The 23,540-nt window shown below is 32.1% G+C and overlaps 2 protein-coding genes across 2 annotated transcripts; both read right to left on the bottom strand.

Annotated features, from left to right (window-relative positions):
• Positions 1-3,044: 3,044 nt before the first annotated feature.
• LOC109002816 (protein FAR1-RELATED SEQUENCE 4-like) lies at positions 3,045-5,237 on the bottom strand. The gene is made up of 5 exons (XM_018980723.2): positions 4,323-5,237; positions 4,154-4,243; positions 4,003-4,080; positions 3,872-3,924; positions 3,045-3,230 (listed from the first exon to the last, which is right to left on the bottom strand). The coding sequence occupies exons 1-4, from the start codon at positions 5,235-5,237 to the stop codon at positions 3,886-3,888; spliced, it is 1,122 nt and encodes a 373-aa protein (XP_018836268.1). The 3' UTR covers positions 3,045-3,230; positions 3,872-3,885.
• A 194-nt stretch (positions 5,238-5,431) lies between these two features.
• On the bottom strand, positions 5,432-7,161 carry LOC109002817 (protein FAR-RED ELONGATED HYPOCOTYL 3-like). Its single transcript, XM_035690232.1, has 4 exons — positions 7,099-7,161; positions 6,937-6,999; positions 6,721-6,837; positions 5,432-6,636 (listed from the first exon to the last, which is right to left on the bottom strand). Exons 1-4 carry the CDS (start codon positions 7,159-7,161, stop codon positions 6,010-6,012), a joined length of 870 nt encoding a protein of 289 aa, XP_035546125.1. The 3' UTR covers positions 5,432-6,009.
• Between the last annotated feature and the right edge of the window lie 16,379 nt (positions 7,162-23,540).

The raw sequence follows: 23,540 nt of genomic DNA, 5'->3' as shown, positions 1-23,540 counted from the left end.
TGTATTGTATTTAATTAGTTAGAAAATATTAATGGATCGAGATATTATTGTAAAGGATATGAATTTTTCATCACTTCCAGGATGGAATTTGCTCTTGTGGTGATTATGCTCTTTTTATTGTAGGTTAAATCTGATTTCTTTGACGCCTTAAGTTGTGCATAGAAGCAAGGTTGGTGAGTTGAAGAAATCTTCCACTATATTTCTCAACATTTGTTACTTTGAAACCAGCATTTCCTAAAAAAGGTAGACCTAGTTGATTGCCTCAATTGAATTCTATCAGTTTTTGCATTACTTTAGTGTTCACTCTATGCTCGAGACTTCCATGTGGTTTTATTTCTATATCAGTTTTTGCGTTACTTTAGTGTTCACTATGTTGCAAGTATTAATCTCATAGTGCTCGAGAGGCAAGTAATCTTAGGAAGATGATAGAAAATATAATAATTTGTTTGGAATGATGTTTTCTAATTTATCATTATATACTGTAACATGAGTCATAAGCAAATGCTTTATGAGTTAAATGGTATGACTTGCAGTTTTCTTTTTCATTTTTTTTAAATAGATATCATTGTATGCACCATTGAAATTGTTTGAATTGTCTTTGAGAATTTGATTTAAGTTTCTCCATGCTTGCATGCACGCATATGTGAATACATGCATTCATACATATATGTGTGTGTGTGTGTGTGTGTGTGTGTGTGTGTGTGTGTGTGTGTGTACTGGTGTAAGTTTCTATCCTCTAATTCATTTATGATCCTAACAGAAGTTGAGAGGTGAAATTTAAGATCGATTTCTATATTCAGAACAAGAACTTGCTGCTGCAAAATGGTGTGAACAAGCACTGCAAGAGCAGCTCTTGAAAGAGCTGAATGATTTTCAGAAGCAATTTAAAAAACAAATACAATCACATAGCGAACTTGAGGTATCGTTGTTCTCTTTTACTAGCCTAATTTCATGCGATGAATTGATGAATCCATTTGGTTTCATGTGATTTTATTTTCTTGTCTCAAAGAATAAAAGTTCTAGTTTAATACCTTGGGTTGGGTATACGAAGGTGTGAATGCCAAATGGGTTTCTGCATTCTTTATCGTGTCCAATGATGTACAAGAGCAAACCCAATAGGTATATATATTCAAGAAGAGGTAGTACTCATATATATACTTAGTTTTTTTAAAAATACATATATATATTTGCAAGTCTGTTTATTCACAAATGTTAAATACATTATTGTTGGGGAAATTTGTTTTATGAGTTAACACAATTTATAAAAAAGTATTTTTGTTTTAATATCTTAATAACTTTATATAATGGGTGATCACATCACCCATGATAATTGATGTTTTATCTACCAACTTATAAATAGTACTAGAATATGGGCATTTCACTCAAACTCTTCATCATCATCTAACAATATTATTATCCTTCTTTTTCTTTTGTTTTTTTAATTCCATTAGGCTCAAACTCTCTTCAACTTTTTAATATCTTTACCTAGTTGTCGTGTGACTTACTTTAACCCTAAATGATTAACCTGATCCCACCCCAAGTTAAGCAAAGTTTCAACTAAAGTTTGAGTACTCCTACCACTATGCATGCACTTGGTTTCAACCTCAGCATATATAAAGCATGAAAATAACTTGGAAAACTAAAAACAATTGCATTATTTGACGTCCTTGTAGCCTGCCCCATTTTAGACTGAGTACTTGTGTGCCAGTTTCGAACACTTTCTTTAAAAAAAATAGGTAAATGTAGAATTCACATGAAAAAAATGTATTTTTTTAACAATGAATCACATTCTTGTTCGAATAGAGTGCTCGAGACTTGTGCACTTTCTTTCATAAAACTATAGCGCCTGCCTCTTTCTTCTTCTCCTTTCATGGCTTTACTTATCAATTTTAAATATGCATTGACCAATACAAGGGATCCATGGCTTGGTTCTTCAGAATCACGCATGGCATCATCCCAATCATCAGCTTTAGTTAATGATGATGTTATAGAATCACCAACTTGTTGGTGTGGTTTGAAAACACCACTAAAGACGTCCTATACTAAGAAAAATCATGGAATGAGATTTTTTGTCTGCTCAAAGTATAATACGGTAAAACAACTTTAAATTTGTTAGATTTGCATATTGATTTGTTGATTGCGGGGTTTGTTAGATCCATGTTAACTTGGGAGTTTGTACTATGTGTAGGGAGATGCGATGTGTAAATTCTTTGTATAGGCAGATATATTTCAGTTGCTAGAGAAGAACATCTTATCAAGAGAGAATAAGGTTTCGAAGACATGGAATGATATATTAAAGCGCGAGTATGCCGTTCGTAAAAGGGAAGATAAAGTGAGAGAGATGGCGAAGAATCTAAAAAAGGAAAAGCGAAAGTTGTTATGTTTGTATTGGGCTGTCACCTTTGTAATAGTGTTCGCTTGATTCGGATAAATTTCATGTAAAAAGTCCTTTTGTTGGATTAGATCATTAATTAATGTAGAGGTTCATTTTACTGGTTTATATAACTAGGTATTTAGGTTTGTTTTTGTTTTACTTATCTTGTGAACTTGTTTTGTAAATTATTTGTGAAACTTGTGTAAAAATGGGACGTTGCTTAAATATTTTGTAATGAAAGGTGTTGTACTGCTTATATCAGATGAGCAAGCTATGATGAGATTTATTGGAACACATACTGCTGTTATTTTTCATTATAGCTATATTCCAATTTGGTTTATTTTACTGATAGGTGTTCACTATCATTATCAGATGAACATATCCTTTTGTTTTCTTTTACTTGTTATTTTTCGTTTACTGTTAGTTTTGAAAAATCAAAACCATGTACAAGTTGAATTCCCATGTAATGTACAGCCTCAGCATGTCCTGAAGTAATTTCCATGTAATGTTCCATTACAAATCAAAGCCAAAAGTAAAACCAACTACATTCATACATAGACATCCTGGAGAAGTTTCTTCCCACTATATGAACCTACAGACCTCAGTTCTAAGATTGCATAAGTCAGTATACATTTTAAGATAGATAATATATATAGCCATAATTCTTGAAAGGAAAAAAACTGCTTGGTAGGCATTAGAATACAAGCCATGACTCACAGCTGTATGCTACTTTGGCTCATCAAGGACTCAAAACTCCTTAGATATATAAACAAGGGCAGGCCAAACGGAGCAAATTCATTGTGACTATACATTTCTTGGGTTCAGGTGACTGCTTCCAGTCTTCATGCTTACTAATCTGTCGACACAATCAATAAAAACTATCTCAAATACCGAACAAACCACTAAATAACCAACCAATATATGCCATCAATAAAATCAATATAGGTAACTTTATTGGTGGTAATGTTATTGCTGCTTTCAAACATTGAGATTGTTTAATTCCCATTTACCAAGAATATTATCGAACCAACAACGATATTTATATATATATATATATATATATATATATAAATCTACATTATGGGTAGCTGCCATTTATATATTTTTTTACATGTAGTAGTTGGTGCATGCAGAAGTACCATGCAAAATATAAACAATCTACTGCTAATTAAACCACGTGATGAGTAGGAAGACTTTTGAGTTCCAAACCAAAACAAACTTGACATTGAAATTTAAAAGATTATCCGACTTGGCCCGATAGATTGAAGCGAGAGACCAATTATGCAACTTCCAATGCTTGTGAATTAAACCTAAATCAGGATGGCAGCGATTCAATCTACATATAAGTCTTCTCAGCAAACAAGAATTAGTCATTAAGTCAAAGAATGTATATAGACTGAAGGTATCTCTCAGATTTCATTCCAATGCATATGTGACATTAATGTGCTGGAAGTCCGAGCAATTTTCAATGAAGAATAATGATTATCTGATACATACCCACGATGATCATATCATTGTCGTGGTTGTGATCCATCAAACACAAATTGCATCTGTAAAAAATATTAACTCATATTAATGTGTTGTCGACTAATATCATTAAAATACCGTTATAGTTTCGAGCCACTTACGCTTTCTTGACTTTGAAGTAATGTTTCTCGGGCCTGGGTTCTACTAATGTCAACAATTGGTATGCTTTTTGGAATAGCCTAATGATAAATACTTGTAAAAAATAGAGCAATAAATCATAACTCAAATAAAAATATATAATTATTATATTACCCTCGCGTGTTCAACATTGGAGAAATCCAAATCGGAAGGGCCTAATAGCCTCCTGCAAGTGTCCTCGACTGGTGTATCTTCCCCATCTCGCTAATAAAATAGTAACCAATTTGTCAGATAACATTTATCTGAAAATTTAAATAAACAAGGTAATATTACAAGGAATCACCTGTTTGCATTTTTCCTTTTCTGCAGCTTTCTTCGTCTTCTCCTTAATATTCTGCAGGTCTCTCTCCATCCTAGATGCTCTCATCAGAGATGGAGGTCTGCCTTTTCCTCGAACAACACGTGGACTGAGTACTTTTGTTGAACTACCAATTGTAGTTGTGTCATTTGTTGTGCCATCAATATTTAAACACTTGTCAGTCATCGATGGAGGTTCTTGGTCTGCTTCATACAGGTCAATCATTGCATTTAACTTAGTTGTTGCATCCTCAGTATGTTTTTTCGAACTCACCGCACAAGTAATCATCTTATAACAAATATTCAACAGACTTGAATATCTATTAGCATCTTTCCATTGATCCCCTGCGTCATATCTGCTGTGGATTAACGTGTATCTTCTTTTGATGTATTTTCTCCATCGATCCAAAATGTACCTATCTGGTATTGTCTTAATCCCATTACATTTGAAGACAGTGAAGATGTGCCGGCAAACTATCCCCCTCATTTCAAATAAACCACAAGACCACTTGGCAACTGCATCGTCCTCACAAAAATCCACTGAATATGTAACTAGCTTAGTGAAATCTTCAACACGAACTTCATTCTCTACCAGATAGGTCTTAGCATGAACATCCGACTTAAGTAAAACTGGGTCCAAATCGATAATACTAGTAAGTTGGTGCTGAACTTCCCTAAATTTAGCGTTTGTGTACAAATCTTGGTATCTCTTTTCAATTGGAGATCTAGAGATGCAGGGAATTATGACATTAAATGACTGGAAGTCCGCGTAATTTTCGTTCTCAATCTTCTTTTTCAAGGCATTATCATAATTATTGACAAACTCTTTCAAGTTTATCTTAGCATGAACATAACCATCAAAAAAGGCATCCATACTCTCGCTCCGCTGCATTGTACCCATTCTAGCCCAAAAAATATTTTTCAAGAAGGCTGGTACCAAATGCTCATGCTCAATGTATAAACTCTGCAACCAGACATTCTCATGCAAGTTGTATGTGCTAATCAACTGATCCCAACAGTTTTCAAACTCTTCTGGTGTTTGGGTGTTATACATGGATTTTATTAGTGCAGTTTTCATTCCAGTTTTGTAAGAACCATAACAGCCGAGCTTTTCAGGGACTTTATTAAGAATATGCCACATGCAAAATCTATGTCGGTTTCTGGGAAAACAATTGCAATAACATTTTTCATGACTCTGTCTTGGTCAGTGATAATAGCATTCGACACTATACCATCCATACACTGCAACCAAATTTGGAATAACCACACGAATGTCTCAGTATCCTCAGAGGAAATCAAGCTAGCTCCCAACAAAATTGACTGTACATGGTGGTTTATATCAACAAATGGCGCAAAGGGCATCCCATATCGATTAATCAAGTATGTGGTGTCGAAGGTTACGACATCCCCGAAATATTGGTAGGCTGCTCTACTATGGGGGTCTGCCCAGAATACATTTTTTAACCTCCCGTCATCATCCAAGTCCATTAGTGCAAAGAAACCTAGATTTTTGTACTGCATCCGTAAAAAGTAGTCTCGAAGCGCTCCAGCACCACCTGTGCCCAATCGTAGATGTTGTGCCTTGTCAATGTAGTTATGACAATCATTTTCCAAAAACGGGAGGTTCTTAAAACCACCCGTGCCCACAACAAGAGACTCGAAACTCTATTCATTCAGATGCCGGTTAAATCATTTGTATCTAGGACTCTTTTAACAGATTCACTCACTTCTCTATTACATAGAAAAAAGTGAGATTTCTTTGGACTGAGGCCGTGGTTGTGGATATTGTGAACTATAGTCAGCCGAAACTTTCTATTAGCAACTTTTAAGGCATTAATTTTTACCTTACATTCCGTCTTTCCTGTCGGATTTGGGTTGGCGACATTCAAAATCCTATTCCGGGCCTTCCTTCCACGGGCACATGCAAGGGTGACATATCTAACAGTCTCATCCTCTCCCCTCTCACTATTTTTTGTCATCACCCCAAACCCGTATTTCTTACCATATTCCTTATAACAGCTCATTAACTCTTCTAAGGAATTAAACTCCATCCCCGAAACTGGCTCATCATTAACCTGATCCATTTGCACTTTCTCAAATGTTTCGGCACTGCCATACTCAGTTTCTTCTGCATCTTGTCTATCATGATGAATTTTTTCAACTCTAGAAGATGTAGCTGGTGATTCATTTTCTCCAATATTGGGTCTATTATCCTCCATACCAATAAATCTGATTGTAACAGATGTATTGCTGAGAGACAACTGGCCTTCTATGCCATGTTGAAATGGGTAACTAGTATTCTGTCAAAAAGAAAAAAAAATGCAATTCAACTCTTCAAAAAAACCAACTTATTAAAACTAAACGGAAAACATGATTTTCACCACCTGTACATTGCTTGGATATTGGTTGACAGCAGGAAATGGGAGAAAACCCGGTGACCACGCATTCACTGGTCCATAGTAACCGTGCATTGGGATGTTTGGAGAAGTTGATAGAATGTCCTGAAATGTTATTGGATAAATTATTGAAGTGTTGAGAAATTAAATATCAACTAATCTCGAATCTAATGTTATTGATATATTGCAAATACAATAGCATACCGCAGATGGTGGTCCTGCATTGTAACCGTGCATTGGGATGTTTGGAGAAATTGATGGTATGTCCTGAAATGTTATTGGATAAATTATTGATGTGTTGAGAAATTAAATATCAACTAATCTCGAATCTAATGTTATTGATATATTGCAAATATAATAACATACAGCGGATGGGAGATTTGAGCTAGATGGTCTTAGGGTAGATGGATGTTCTTTTCCTTTTTCCATGCTGAGAGGGAGACAAATGCATATTCTCAATAGCAATACTGTATAACTCCAACCACATTAAAATCTATGAACTGGTACAATGGATCTCATTTCAAATAAATGTTTAATATTTATTTCATTCATGAGCATGTGGCGATGGAAATATGGTTGCCAAATGGGGGGCCAAATGCACCATTATAACTCTTTCTTGCTCTTGGAACATATATTAGATAAATAAATCTATATCTTCCTATTAATATAAAGTTTTGGACACTGACTCTGTTCATTTATTTATCCACCCATTAGTTTGGCAAAAATAAACTATCCAATTAATTACTACAAACCGATAAATGCACGGCTTGCATTAAAGGCCAAATGCACTTACCTGTGACTTCACCTTTTGTATAATTTCTGTTTTTTGCTTCTCCAACTGCTTGCCGTAGCTACTGAGTTTCACTATCTTTTCCTTCAAATCTCTTATTTCTGAATCTTTCTCTCTGCGGGCAACTACTTTATCTCGTACCAAGCACCTTGGAAGGGAAGGGAAAGAAAAGGTTTAGCTAAAATAAGGAGTTTTATTGTTAAATAAAACCAACCTTAAACTCTAACTAAGAAATGGAAAACTTTTGACTCCAACTAAAAAGTTGCTACCTAGAGGAGGATGCTAAATTTAGAGGTATAGCTAGCTGGTCCTAATGGCCGACTGATGCCATGATAAAGATATAAAAACAGAGTTCTGGGTTCAGAGAACTAGAGCTAGTGGTGCATTGCAATCACATGTTTTTATAAGCATTGCAACCACTTTTTGCAACTATATTTGATTTATCAGCAATATTAGAATCAAGTGTTGAGTTTAACATCTTTTTACTTTCCAAATAATGAAAATACAAGCCAACTAATTTTTTGAGGTAACACGAGAATGTTCTACTCCAGTGTTGGTTGCTAATTTTTCTTTTATGCATCTTATCAAACAGGTAAAATGCAAGAGCTCGGGTACAAGCTCCAACATCACAACAAGCAAGTATATAAGGCGGTTCGAAATCAGGTTGGATGAGTTTTGGACCCGATATTCAGTCCAAATTGACAGTAAAATAGAATCCAAATCCGAAATGAAATGCATAATGGTATAGGAAGCGGAGGAGAGAGTAATCCATAAAGTTCATGAACGTCAAATAACTCACCTCCTCACTTAGTGACCAGTTTGCTTTCGAAGCCCTAAAGAAGGCGACGATGGCCAGAGGCCTAGAAAGTGTGGCTAATTAAATTTGAGAAGCACCACTAGCTCCAGACCAGTTTGGTCCGCGACGGCGACCACAGACGATTCTTGGTTCAGAGAAAACGAATTGAAGGTTCACTTCTTGTTTTTGCTTTCCCTCCATTTCTCTCGCATATTTCACTCACTCAGTTTGAGGTTTTTTTTTTTAATTAAATTAGCAGCTGACGTCAGCCGGTTCCGCACCGGCGGTTGCATATAGAAGAACTGTATATATATAAAAACTACATATATATATTTATATAAATGTGTATTAAACAAAAAGTGACCGGACCTCGTTTAAATTTGAAGATAAGTTAAGATGAGTTGTGAATAGTAGTGAGATGAGTTGTAAATAATAGTGAGATTTATGAGTTAAAGTTGATGAATAGTAGTAAATAGTAATGAGATGAGTTGAGATGGATTGTGAATCCAAACCGGGCCTAAAGGACGTAAACGGAAAAAACATTTACTAAATAAGCCAATATTAACAACTACAAGCCCGTTAAGAAACATTGAAGAAACCGTTAAAGCAATAAAACTTCTTGAAATCCAAAACGGTATGATCACTTAAAGACAAACTCTCTCCATCGGAAATGCTAACAAATTATGAGAGAATGAAACGTAAAAAGCAACGGTAAAGAAAAGTTACGATAAACCAACGTTACTAACCAAAATGTTCGGCCACTGGCAAATCAACAGAATAAAAGCAAGCTTAAAAACGTTCAAGCAATAAATCTCATAAATCCTAATAATTATTTTAAAAAAAATACCAACACTATCTATACATATTTTATATATATAGTATTACTAGCTGAAAGGTACTCTCCATTGGAGAGGGATACCATGAACGAGGAGGCCCGACATACCGCCCCAATGTTTGAATGGGCTGGAACTTTGGATGAGAGAAATTGATTCAACGTGCACTTATCATTTTGGGCCTAAAAAAGGAGATTATAATTAGTTCGAGTTGGTTCAGATTTTAGAATCGGCTATTCGTTATGGTCGTAATGCTACAACTCGCGCAATGTGCAGAGCGTTGTGTATGAGAGAGATAATTAGAGAGAGGCAGGATTTTATAACGAAGAAATTCGAAATAGTTTATAGGAAGATTTATTTTGACGAAACAATATAAAAGTTGAATCAGTACTTTGGTAGAATCTAGAATCGATTTATATCTTTATACGTAAAAAAGAAATGAAACTTAAAAGTTACAATAGTTCATAATGAAATGTTGCTTTTAAAAGAATTACCGTTTCATAAACATAACACTTTAATATTCCATTTTTTATTTCAATTATTGTCAATAATAGCCTACTTTTCTAGATAGAATGGCACGTTGAAGTTATTTGACTCCGCTTTTATATGTAGCAGTAGATTTTATTTGAAAAATAATAAAGTCTATTATTAAAAAATAGATTTTTTTTTATATGGCTTCCAAAATTGACTACTTTTTTCAAGACTATACAAATGATTTCTCATTTCATGAAATAATTTGTATAGTTTTAGAGTATACAAGTCTCGTGTATATTCTAAAATTTATACATTCTAAAATTTGATTTGTATACTTTTTTCAAGATTATTTTAGGAAATGATCTCGTGTAAAATTTATACATTCTAAAATTATATCTAACGTTACTCCAATTAATAGGAAAAAGACTCCCATTCAAAATGTCTTGAAGATCTCGTGTCCGTATAACCCAGAAGAAAAAAAAAAGAAAAAAAACCCGGAATCTGATGTGCAAACAATGTGGAATTATGTGGGTTTCAATGGGCCATATTACATTATATAACCTTATGGAATATTACTTTTATCGAGGATCTAAACTTAATGACAACAGTCCATGTTTCTCCAAAAGGATACACAGATTGACAGACACTAGAAAAAGGGGAAGAACACAGATGATGTTAGTCAAGAAGACCAGCTGCCAGCCTCATTCACATTCTAATTACCTCTCTCACGCCTTTGTTAAGCAAAAGCTCCACTCGTTTTCTTCCTTGGAAACACAAAGCATCGACCAGTCGATCCCTAGTTGTCCTAAGAATCTGTTTTAGATCCCTTGCTAGCACCACTATGTTGAACAACACTTCAAATTTGTCCCCTTTACTTTATTGAAAAAAGGATTCAAGAAGACCCAAAAAAAATCTATTATGCTTCCAGCTAGCCATAATGAATTCTCTCGTGACTGTTAATTTGCTGTGTCAATTTGTTACCATCAAAACCCCATTTTTCACGTTTTGGGTGGGTCCCTTTATTAAAGGAAAATGTTATATTGACAAGGTGGGATAAGAGTGAAAAATAAAATAAAGGATTGATAGTAATATATAGTTGATGGGTAATACCACGAGCGAGACGAAAGGACGATAAATAACATAACTCTTAAGTAATTATTAGATACTTTAAAGTACAGAAACGTAATACTCTTAGGTGTCATTTAGATATTGAGTTGAGATGAGAGTTGAAAGTTGAATAAAATATTATTAGAATATTATTATTTTGATATTTGAAAAAGTTGAATTGTTATTATATTTTGTGTGGGAAATTAAAAATTTAAGAAAGTTATAATAATGAAATGAGATGAGATGCAATAAAACACTTTCACTATCTAAACGGGACCTTAAAAGTGACGATAACATAAATAATTTTAATTACATGATATGTTGTGACAAGATAAGCATAATGTGTCATCTTCACTTAATAGCAAGCAATAAGTAGTGAGGCATCTCATTTGAGAGAGGATTTAAAACTATATCTAGACTTATGTAATTCAAACGCTTCCATGCATTCGGGTTATAATTCGTTAAATATGTGTTTCATATTAATACTTGAAAAAGAAGATGACAAGGACTAATCGAGACATGTTGGCTTTGATATATATGTGTGTGTGAAAGATAACAACTATTTGGCTCAGCCCTACCAAACCTATACAGTAAATCAACAAAACACTATGGGCCCCGCATTTTATTCAAAGTCAGAATATATTTATATTTGAAGACAGAAACATGGTACCAATATTCATATGTTTCCACAGCATAATGCCTGTGTCTTGTCATTGTTGATGTTTTATTTTTCCCCTTCCACCAAGTGGATATTATGACCAAGCATGTGACTTGTACGTGTGATAACTGGCTGTATAGTATTAACTAATTATACAGTCTTTGAGATTAACATGTAATTAGTTTGTTCCTTTGAATTTTGGTAATCATTAGTAGTAGATCTTTATAAAGATTTTAAACTTAAAACAGCATTAATCTTTTTTCTTTATAAAAATCATTAAAACTCGTTCCATTCAATACAATAGATGAAACTCAAAGCAACATTGTATGAAAGAAAAATTCCCTAAAACCATCCAAAAAGCATTTCCTATTGTCAAAACAAAGATCATCTCTCTCGTTCTATGTGCACCACATTAAGCATAGATGCATCATCTTCCAAACAGCCATAATACGACGATTGCCTCGAATCCCTCTCCAATATAATAATAAATCTATCATCTTCCTAGACATTACCCATGCAATATCGAGCTTTGTGAAGATTTTGTCCCTTAAAGCCTTGATTACTTCATAGTAAAGAAGCAGATGATTTATTGATTGACTATTGTGTTTGCAGATGAAGCATCAATCTATTATGTAGAGACCACGCTTTTTCAGTTTGTCGATAGTCAATATTTTTCCATGAGATGCCAACTAGCAGAAGAAAGCAACCTTGAGGGGGAACATTACTCCTCCAAATGCACTTCCATGGGAAGGCATTGGAAGAGTGAGTTGTCAATGCCTTGTAATAGGATCTTATTGAAAAAGTTCTTGTTCCCTGCAAGTGTCCAAAGTAATTTGTCCTCCCCTCCTATTTGTAGTTTCAACACGTATAACGCGCTATAAAATTAAGCAGTGTCTCCCACCTCCCAATCTTGTACAACTCTAATAAATCTCACGGACCATTGAAAGGAATCAATGGAAATGTCCATATTAATGGCCACATAGGCACCCCTATCTGATGCAATCTTATAAAGAGGGGAAATTCTTTTTCAAAGCAACATTAACACATGTGCCCCTTTCCACCTCAAATATGAAATTATCAAGTAAATCTTCCTATTCATTAGGAATAAATTTCTAAACTCTCATGCCGTAAGCCCCTCTCTGCTACTATTGTTAATGGTGGAAAAATAAATTCTTCCCACAAATTAACTCCTAAATGGCTTTGAATCTCATGCCTCCTTCAACAAATTAATTAATATATATAAGTTATTCTATTCTTAAGACGGTGTATATAATATACCATCTACATCATTTAAATTAAATTGTTGGATTTGATTTGTAATATTTAATTTTTTAAATCAAGTTATGCCATGTAAGCACTTTATTAAGTGTGTTATTTACACTTATTTATAAATCGAATTTTTGTATAAATAACATTGTCATGGAGCAAAACCTTTGCTTTATTAAACTCTTAAAGGATATCTTGGTGGTCAAGAAAAATGTGTCATTAAAGAAAGTTATTATTAATTTATTTTAACACTTGTTAGATAATCCTCAAAGAAGATCGGAAGACTGCAAAATATCTATCGAACATTCAAAACAGATCCAATTATAGTATAGATGTGAATTGCAAGAACTAAGAAGATGAGATTCATTGCAATTGGACTATACACATGAGCAATCTCTCTCTCTATCTCTATCTCTATCTGTGCGTCACAGCCAACATGAGCAACAAACGTCGTTGATGGACCCTCAAAAGATATGAACAGAATTTGAATAGAAAAATACAATTGTGCTTTCTTTTTTATATTTATTTTAAATTAAATATATTTTTATAAATTCGAGAGACATAAGCATAACATGCGAACTCCAGTACTATAATTAATGTTGGAACGTCTTTTTTCTTAAAAAATAAAAAATTATAGAATGTATTTTGATTAGATAATCGTAAACCCTAAGATCATGACCCACATTAATTGACCTTAGCTCAACCCATACAAATAATCAAGGCATGTGGGCAAAGTTAGTCCCTATCACAGCACAAGTCACCGTTGATTTTTGGAAAGGAACATATGATGATACATGGGAAAGCATTAGGTCTAATGTTAACAACAAAAGACTCCAAAAACTAATGTAAATGCAAAGATCATATTGAAGATAGCTTGAAAGCAAGAAGAAGCCGATGCCTAACATGATACTCGAGGAGTTCCCCCAAATATATAATCACGTCATCTCGTCTCGTCTCATCTCAACATTTAAACACAACTCAAACATATACTTTTCAATTTCATATTTTCAATATTTTTATCTAATCATTACTTATCATTACCAACTTTTCCAAACATTCAAAATATATATATATATATATCTATATATATTATAACAATATTTTAACTTTATAATATTTTTATTCAACAATTTCACTCTTATTTTACAAAACCCATAAAAATTTTAATTTAAACAATTTCATTACTATTCATAAATTATTTCACTACTGTTTACAAACCATCTCATTTCATCTCATCTTACTTTTATTAAATCTTATTAGTTAGGCTAGTTCATTCTTGTATATTTTTCAATTCAGTTTGTGATTTTCTTTGAGGGATTGGGAGTATGAGATCACTCGAATCTTACGTTCCTTATGAAAGAGAAATAAATGCCATCGCTTTGTAAAGGCATTGACAATGTAACTTATATGGTTGAAATTAATTATTATGTGGATGAAATAATAAGATTCCTTTCCCACTATCTTCCATGCTAATTGACCAGGCATAATGGAACGTGTCATTTTGTTCTCTGAAATTTAAATAACTCATTGTAAGAGAATCTTATTTGCCATTTCAGAACCCCCCACATTTTGAAAAGATGAATGAATATCTTTTAAGGATCCTGCTACAGCCAACCAAAGCGAATAGGCTATTCTTTCTTTCTTTCTTTATATAAATATATATATATATATATTATATCTTTAGATTTTTTAAAAAAAAAAAATTCACAACATTATTTAAAAACACATTATTTTTAGAGTTATGTTTTAGAGTTATTCTATTTTCAAATCGATACGTAGAACACATTATTTACATTATTTAAATAATAAATATTTTATTAAATATGTTGTACACATGGACTTAAAAATAATTTATTTTTTATATTTTATAAATAAAGTTAAAAACCCAAGAAAATATTTTGGTAGATTAAAAGAGAATGAAAGGGACATCATAAGTATCGGTTTTACTTCTTAAGTTAAATTAATATTTCACATCACATTCTTTGAAACTAGAAAAAAAAAATTAATTTTGAAAAATGCTTTAGTTGTAAAGAGATTTTATAAAAATAAATTTACAAACAAACATGATTTGATTTGGTACATGAAGAGGACATTCCTCTCGCCTATACAATATGGGCATAGACCTTCACCTACTCATGATTTGAGTCCCATTTAAGTCGAGAAGGGTTCAACCCACTTCTCATTGCAAATTGAGTAACCACTTAGCGACAATAAAGGAATGACAGTTATTATAACAATTCATTAGAGCAAGTATCCTAATCTCCAAGTTTGAATTTGAATAATAGATATGTCTATTATCACTTAAGCAACAGAATGGTTCAGAAGCTCTATATAAGAGGAGAACCCAGGTACGTAAAAGTGATCAGATTTATTAGTATTATTATTATTATCTTCAGGCACTGACTTAGGCATCAGAGACATTCTCTCAAATCCTCAAGCCCTATATTCTTTGGTTGCAATTGATCGTGAGATGGTAGCGATGAAACACATCCATACTCCTAAAATACCACGTACATTAGATTGTAAAGTTATTTTTATTGTAAAATAGATCTAATATATCACGTTAACCCACCTTAATTTGTGTTACTTTTGTGGAATCTATGTACGTGGTTGTAGCACACCTTTTAAATCTTTGTTACAATTGCAGTCGTACGTAACAAATCCATTTTTTTAAAAGAGAAATGATTTAGCTACAAATAGATTTCAGAAAAGTAAATTTATAAACTAACGTGGCATAACGTGTTAAGTTAGATTGTAAATGTAATTTTATTATAAAGTAGATCTAACGTATCATATAAAAATATGTCAGTTTGTATATTTATTTTTAAGAATTTTTTTTGGAGCTGTAGTATTTCTCTCTTCTAAATTTTCATTCCTCTCTCTCAATTTTATCTCGCTTACGCTATAGCTATGAGGCGCCGAGCTCCTTCACTATCAACTTCAATACTTCAAACGGGTAATTTTAATACTAGTAGTGCTATTTAAAAGTCTTTACACCATACTATTTATATAACATAATTTGATCTATAAGATTCAGATTTTAAAATTTATCTTTCGAATTAAATTATTCTTTTAATACCCTAATTGATATTAAGAATATATTAGATGATCTGTGAATAATAATGAGAATAGTTATGAAATAATAGTGAATAATTTGTTAATAGTAGTAAATAGTTTATAAATAATAGTGAAGTAATATGAAAATATTTAAGAACAATTATGTTTCCAAACAGACCCTTATTTAACATTCATCTTCATTATATAGTCATAATAAACTCACGCAGAATAAAAAATTTTAAATACGTGTTTCAACTCGATAGGAAGAATACTAAAGATAAATACTTTAATTATAAATAAATTTTATAAAAGTAAATTTATAAATTAACGTAATTTGATGTAATATATAATATTATAAATTTATTTTTATTATAAAATAAATCTAACATATCACAATAAACTATATCAATTATAAATATATAAAAGAGTAGTAAAGAAAATTAATTATATAATCAGAATTGTTATGGGCATGTTTCACCGCCATTATCTCACGATCGCCTGCAACCAAAGAGTAAAATGGCTAGAGGGTTCGAGGGAACGCCTTTGATACCTAAGTCAGTAACTGAAGATAATTCAATAATACCAATGAGTGCAATCTCTTTTACATACCTGGGTTCTCCCCTTATATAAAGTTTTTGAACCGTTCTATTGTTTAGATGATAATAGTCATATCCATTATTCAAATTTAAATTTAGATATAGAGATTCGTCTCTTAGTAAATTTGAATAATAACCGTTCTTATCCCTTGTCACTATTGGATAATTATTCAGTCGATATTGAATGTGAGCTGGATTCTCTTAATATCGGACTAGACTTTTTGATAATGAGGCAAGCTTTGAGCTTAAGTAAGAGCCTAGGCCCAAATGAGACTAATCGGTTAGGATGTCCTCTCCCAAAACCTTGGAAGCATATCGATAAGGGAAATATTCTAGCCACAAAGAGATTACATAAAAGTAATCATACAAACTGACGTGACTTGATATTGTTCGTCAGATTATAAAGTTCATTTTATTGTAAAGTAGATTTAATGAATCAAATAAAATTATATCAAATTGTGAAATTATTTTTATATAATTTTTTTGTGGATGTAACAATCTTATGTCGATAATGAACTATAACTTATTGTTATTCATTAATATTGCTGCTTAATAAATGGGTAAATAAATTAACCAATACTTTTCACTGCGTCAGGCCGTCGGCCACTATAAAAGAAAAAAAACACAAAAAAAAAAAGGATGATAAATTAAAGATACTTTCTCTGCGGTTCAACTGGCTCCGACAGAAAGTCCCAAGAGAAGGTGGTGTTTGGATGTTGAAATGAATTGAGTTGAGTTGAGTTGAGATGATAAAATATTATTAGAATATTATTTTTTAATATTATTATTATTTTAAAATTTGAAAAAGTTGAATTGTTTATTATATTTTATGTTTAAATTTAAAAAGATTATAATGATGAGTTGAGATGAATTGAGAGGAGTTTGGTAACCAAACGTAAACGACAACTGGAGCGACCACGTGCAGCTCATGGGAAAACTAGCGGCTGTTATTGGCAATTCATAATTTAGTCATGTACCAGTACAACTCTCAGGCGCATTGGATGCACGAATAACGACGCTATCATGATGTTTTTTTTTTTTATAAAAAATTTAATATTAGATTATAAGAAAAAAATAATAAATATGAGATATATATAAAAATAAATTAAAATTAAATTTTTTAATAATAAATCTCTTTTTTAAAAAAAAAAAATTATATAATATTTATATATTTCATAACTATATGTAATATTATTATATTTTCTACATTACATTTGAAAGTGCTGAAAATAATATAAAAAAATTATATGTACAAATCTTAGAGCGTAAAACTAGGCTACGTTTAGATATTGAATTAAGTTGAGTTGAGTTGAGTTGAGTTGAGATGATAAAATATTGTTAAAATATTATTTTTTTAATATTATTATTATTTTGAATTAAAAAATTAAATTTTTTATTATATTTTATATTAAAATTTAAAAAAATTATAATGATGAATTGAGATAGATTTAAATACCGATCGCCAATCTACAACTTTTTACATATGTTCCAATGACATGATAAGCTACTGCATCCGCTAGTAGAATAACATCAAGTAGCAATATTGACATGCCTATCGCATTAATTATATATACAATAAATTAATACACACGATTTAGAAAAGAATTCTTTTCATTTATAAAATATAAATGAATTAAGTGAAATATTAAAGTTTTGCACAACTATAATTGTTATTTGTTGAAGTAAATGTAAATGTACAACAATAGCAATTTTGGTAGGGTATATATGTCTATTGGCTTTGGGCGGTTTTTCTTTTTTCAATTTCAGATGGGCCCATAGGTTACGGTTTTCGAAAAATAATGCCTCTAATTTATATCAAATTCCAAAGTTGTCCTTCAGTCTAATTTTCATTAATTATATCATGAAAAATAAGTGCACCCACTTATTATGCTAAAAGGAATGTAAATTATTTTAAAAAGAGTCCGGCTATACATCAGTCGGTACTCTCCACACACTGTGATGTCTTTTTTTTTTTTTTTTTTTTAACTCAACACACTTAGTATGTTGCAGATGCAGCCAACAGTAGGCTGATGTAAATAATTTTTCTTTTAAAAATATTTGTGCGGAATGATAAATAGAATTATTTTTTTAAAATACAATTAACATGTTATATCATAAAATTTTAAAGATAGAATTTCAAGCTTAAAAAAAATAAAAATTTTAAGAAAATAAAAATCCAAACTAAGTAAAAACAAAAACCTAAGACCTAAGAATAGTGCAAATAGTTAATTTAAATTGAAAACAAATTAAAAATAATAAAAATAGTCAATATTAATAAATCTAAACTAAAAATAAATAAAACTACTTGAAAGTGAGAGAGCTAGCCACCTTCATGAGAACATTGAGAAGGTCCCGGTGAGACCATTTGGTAGTTTGATCCAATAAAGGTGGCTCGGTGTGGCAAGTGCATTTTTTTAATTTCAGTTCATTTAATTTTTTATATTTTTAATATAAACTTATTCTCTGATGTTATAACCTTAAATAAATAAATTCTCTTTTAGCTTTTAAGTTTATTTTAATTTAAGTATTTTTACTATATTTTCTAATTTTAAATTTTCAAGTTTCTTGTTTTGCACTTATTTTGGAATTTAGAATTTTAGATGCCCTAGAGTTCCTTCCTACCTAAACTTTAGGTGGGATAAAGATAAATACATCAAGTGAATTCCACAACAATGATAACAGCTCCAGTGAATTTCTTAGACAATATTAAATACTCAAATATTGTAGGATCTATTTTGTGTCTCTCTCCCAGTCTAGGCCATAAAGTTCGGGTAAGAACTCTAGAGAATTCATATATTTATTTTGTATTAATAATTTAAATTTTTAGGGATTTTTTTAATCTTAGTTTATGGGATTTTTAATTTTAATTTTTAATTTTTTTAAGTGGATTTTCTAATTTTAGTTGGTTTTTCTTAGGATAAAGTTTTATGAGTTTACTTCCAAATTATTTAAAAATTCCTCTTATGTCTCTTGCACACGAGGGAGACATTTTTTTAAATGAATTGAAACAGTTTACAAATTTTCTAATTTCCAGTTTAAAAAATGGACAACATTTTCTTCTTAATTGGTTGAAAGAAGTTTCTTCCAATTCATCTATATTAAATGACAAAGTAGTGTTCATTGAACATACCATGATAAGCATAATTTTTTTAAAGTTTTAAGTTAAAAAATCGTCACGTGTCTTGTCATTAAAAATATTATATTTCTCATATTTAAGAGATACATGTCAATTTGAGTATAACATTTAATTTTTTTTAAAGACTTTAAAATAACATTATTTTTTTTAAATATTCAAGGGAACCATGAAATTGAAGAAAAAACTTGTTTAGAGAATTTATAAAAGTTGGTAATAACTTTATGTCATCGAAAAAAAATATTCTCTCGTTTCTCTTGTTTTCTTGCGAATAAGCTCTTGTTCTCTTGCGAATAAGAGTGAAAGAGGTGGAGTGTTTGAACTCACAGCTTAAGGCTTATAGCTGTAAGGGTGGTGCTTCCTAGTCCAGTGATCTGGACTTAGGGGGTTTTCGTCATTAGAAGAAAAGTGGAGAAAATTAAGGCTAACTGAGGAAGAAGATAAGAAAATTGAAGTATATGTTGCTAATTTATTGGATACCATTATGAAAGGTGAAGGAAGTATGGACAAGGTCTGCACAGATCGTCTAATTAGAAAGGAAGTGATACAATCAACTATGGCAAAAATTTGGCGGGCGAGCAAGCCTAGGGGTGTAACCGGTCTGGTCCGGTCCGGTCTGGTTTTGGACAAAATCTAGAATCGAACTGGTCTGTACCGATTTTGTACTTTTCAAAACCGATTACACTCCGGTTACCCTCATAAACCGGTATCTCCGGTTTTACCAGTTTTCGGTCCGGTCCAGTCCGGTTTTTCGATTTTTTTAAAATGTAAAAAAAATATAATAAAGTATTACTTCTTACGATAAAATGTTTTTAATAATTTAATATATATATATATATATTCTCTTTAAGCATATGATCAATTAAATTTTCATCTTTAGATTAAACTTTTATTTTATAAATTATAATAATATTATCTTATATATAATTATATTAATAACGTATAATCAAACAAATTACAAATACTCATATTTAAGATTAACATTTTATGTTATAATTTATAAATTATAATATGAAATTATTTCATATGTGATATATAATTATATATTATATATAAAAATTTAATATATAATTATATATTATATATAAAACTTATATACATAAATATTTTGTATAATATATAAAATTAATTTATATATATATTTTTTCAAACCGGTCCGGTTTGGTTCGGTCCGGTCCGGTCTCTGAAACTACGGAACCGAAACTGGACCGGATCCGACCGATTTTCATAATATAGGAACCGATTCTGGACCGGACCGGTTCAAAACCAGACCAACCAGTTCTGTTTGGTCTAGTCAGGACCAGTTTTCCAGTTTACCGGTTTAAATTTACACCCCTAAGCAAGCCTTTCCAGTTTTAAGATATTAGTCCCAACCTCTATGTGATTATGTTTGAGACTGAAACTGACAAGGAAAGAGTATTGGAAGGGAGACCATGACTTTTTTATAACAATCTTTTTCATTCTCAAGCAGTTTGATGCATTAACTCCTCCTCAGCAGCTAAATTGTGATACTAAAGTGTTCTGGATTCAGCTTCACAACCTCCCTCTCGCATCTATGAATCTGGAAACTGAAACACAAATAGGAGCAACAATTGGGATGGTTAAGGAGGTTGATGTCAGCGAAAGTGGAATGGGGTGAGGAAGGTTTCTAAGAATGAAGGTGGAAATTGATTTGAACAAAATGATTACAAGGGGAAGAATGATTAATAACAAAAGAAACAAAATTTGGGTTCCGTTAAAATATGAAAAATTGCCCAAGTTAAGTTTTAAGTGTGAAAAAATTGTTCATGGAAGTCAGGGCTGCACCACCATTGTTAAATTAGAGAAGATAATGAGTAGTTTGGTGCATGGTTATGTGCCGACATAAGTACTAAAAGAAGATGGGCAGATTGACCTAGACTATTTGATCAGAAAATGGAAGGCAGTTCTAAGCAGAAAGGGACGAGGGGCATGATGGTGAGGGAAGAATGTGAGGTAAGGAATATTCCAAAGGGGATAACTGACATACAACCAATTTTGGAACATGATTAAATGGGTGGAGAAAATTTTGGGAAGTCAATTACAGTGGAAAACATGGGTGGGTTTAAAGAGGAGAATTTGAACTTGATTGACGATAATTCTGTTAAACCACAAGTGCCTTTTCAGGAGAAAACAGCTGACGGGGATAAGGAAACAGATAATACAAGATTTGAACTCGAGGAATTTGGAAGTGGTCCTCGTTCATGTTTGATGAAGGTATTGGATCAGGCTGATGGGCTTTTAATTATTCAGCCCAAGATGGTGAGTAATGACATGCAGGTTGAAAAGCCCATGACTATGCACACAACAGAAGGTTACACATATGCACATACTGAAAATGATGTTTAAACTAAGAGTGGCAGCAAGAGGAAGAACCAGAGATGCTCGAAAAGGCGAGCAAGAACACAAGGTACCCAATATGTTAGTTTGAATGTAGGGAAGAAATGTAATATGATTGATGATATGCTAATGAAAATCAAGGGCCTTTGAAAAAAGACAAAATATGAAGAAGTTAGAGGTTGCAAGGTGGAGAAGATTGTGGTAGTGGCTGCTAGTCAGCCCCACCAATCACCATGAAACACTTAAGTTGGAACTGCCAGGAGCTTGGAAAACCCCAGAAAGTTCATGATCTCCTTTTTTAGTCAGAGAAAAGAGACCACTTAGTTTTTCTCATGGAGACAAACCTAAGGAATACAAGTTTTGAGCCTATAAAAAGAAGACTGGGGGTTTGACTGTTGCTTTGTAGTTGATTTTATGGGGGAGAAAAGGGGGTCTGGCTATGTTATGGAATAATGACTATGCTGTGGAAATTGTAAATTACTCCCAATACCATATACATGCCTAAGTTTTTAAGGAGGATGATAGAGGCCAGTGTTTTCCACAAAATTTTATGGGCATCTTGAAACAAGTAGAAGAAGCGAAACCTGGACATTGTTGTCCCTACTCAAACCAAATCTTGATAAGGCTTGGTATGTCATTGGAGACTTTAATGAGATTTTAACAACTATAAAAAAGCATGGAGGAAGACTAAGGCCAGAAAAATAAATGGAGGAGTTCAGACAAGTCATAGAGTGTAATAACTTGCATGACTTAGGATGGAAGGATGATATATTCACTTGGAGAAATAAGCATGCATATTCTAATTTTACCAAAGAAATGTTAGATCAAGCAGTGGCCAATTCTTGGTGGACAAACTTGTTCAATGTGTATCAAGTGGAAACGCTGACAACAAGAAGATCAGACTACAGACCTATTCTACTAACAATGAACAAGAAAAACTTCAAAAAAATAAAAGAAGAAAGATCTTTAGGTTTGAGGCTAAGTGGATAAAGGATACAAAGGGAGAACAAATTAAAGAAGTGTGGTCAGAAAACACTGAGGTGCAAGATCCCTGGAAAAGAGTAAATGGTAAGCTAAAAAATTGTGGCAGAAATTTGACTAAATGGAATTTGGAAAAGCAAACTGATAGTGAAAGGGAAATTAAGATGAAAACAGAAATGTTAAAGAATATGCAGGAACAAAAGGGTCCCCATAATGGGGCAACAATTAAAAACTTACATAAAAAATTAGGGTTATTACTGGATCAAGATGATCTTAAATGAAAACAAAGAGCGAAGATTAATTGGTATCAGGCCGGAGACAAAAACACAAAGTACTTCCATTTATGTGCCACACAAATAAGGAAGAAGAACATGATTAGACATATTAAAGATGTGCATGGAAAACTATGAGAGAATAAGGTGGAGATAGAGGATGCTTTCAAACAGCATTTTCAAGATTTGTTTAGTTTCTCAAATCCTACTGCTGAAGCTATTGAGGATTGCTTGAAATTCATAAAGTCTTAAGTGACTACTGAGATGAATGAAGGCTTGCAGAAACTTTTCACAAGAGATGAAGTAGAAGCAGCTTTAAAGCAAATGACGTCATTGAAGTCTCCTGGTCCAAATGGGTTATAATGCATATTTTTTCTAATCTTATTGAAATATTGTGGGAAATGAGGTATGTAATGCTACGAATGGGGTTGAAACGGATCATTGTGTCAACTCTACTTATATTGCATTAATTTCAAAAGTAAAAGAT

Source organism: Juglans regia, chromosome 1 (genome assembly GCF_001411555.2).
Source record: "Juglans regia cultivar Chandler chromosome 1, Walnut 2.0, whole genome shotgun sequence".
Lineage (NCBI taxonomy): Eukaryota > Viridiplantae > Streptophyta > Magnoliopsida > Fagales > Juglandaceae > Juglans > Juglans regia.
This window is presented reverse-complemented; position numbering and strand designations above follow the sequence as displayed.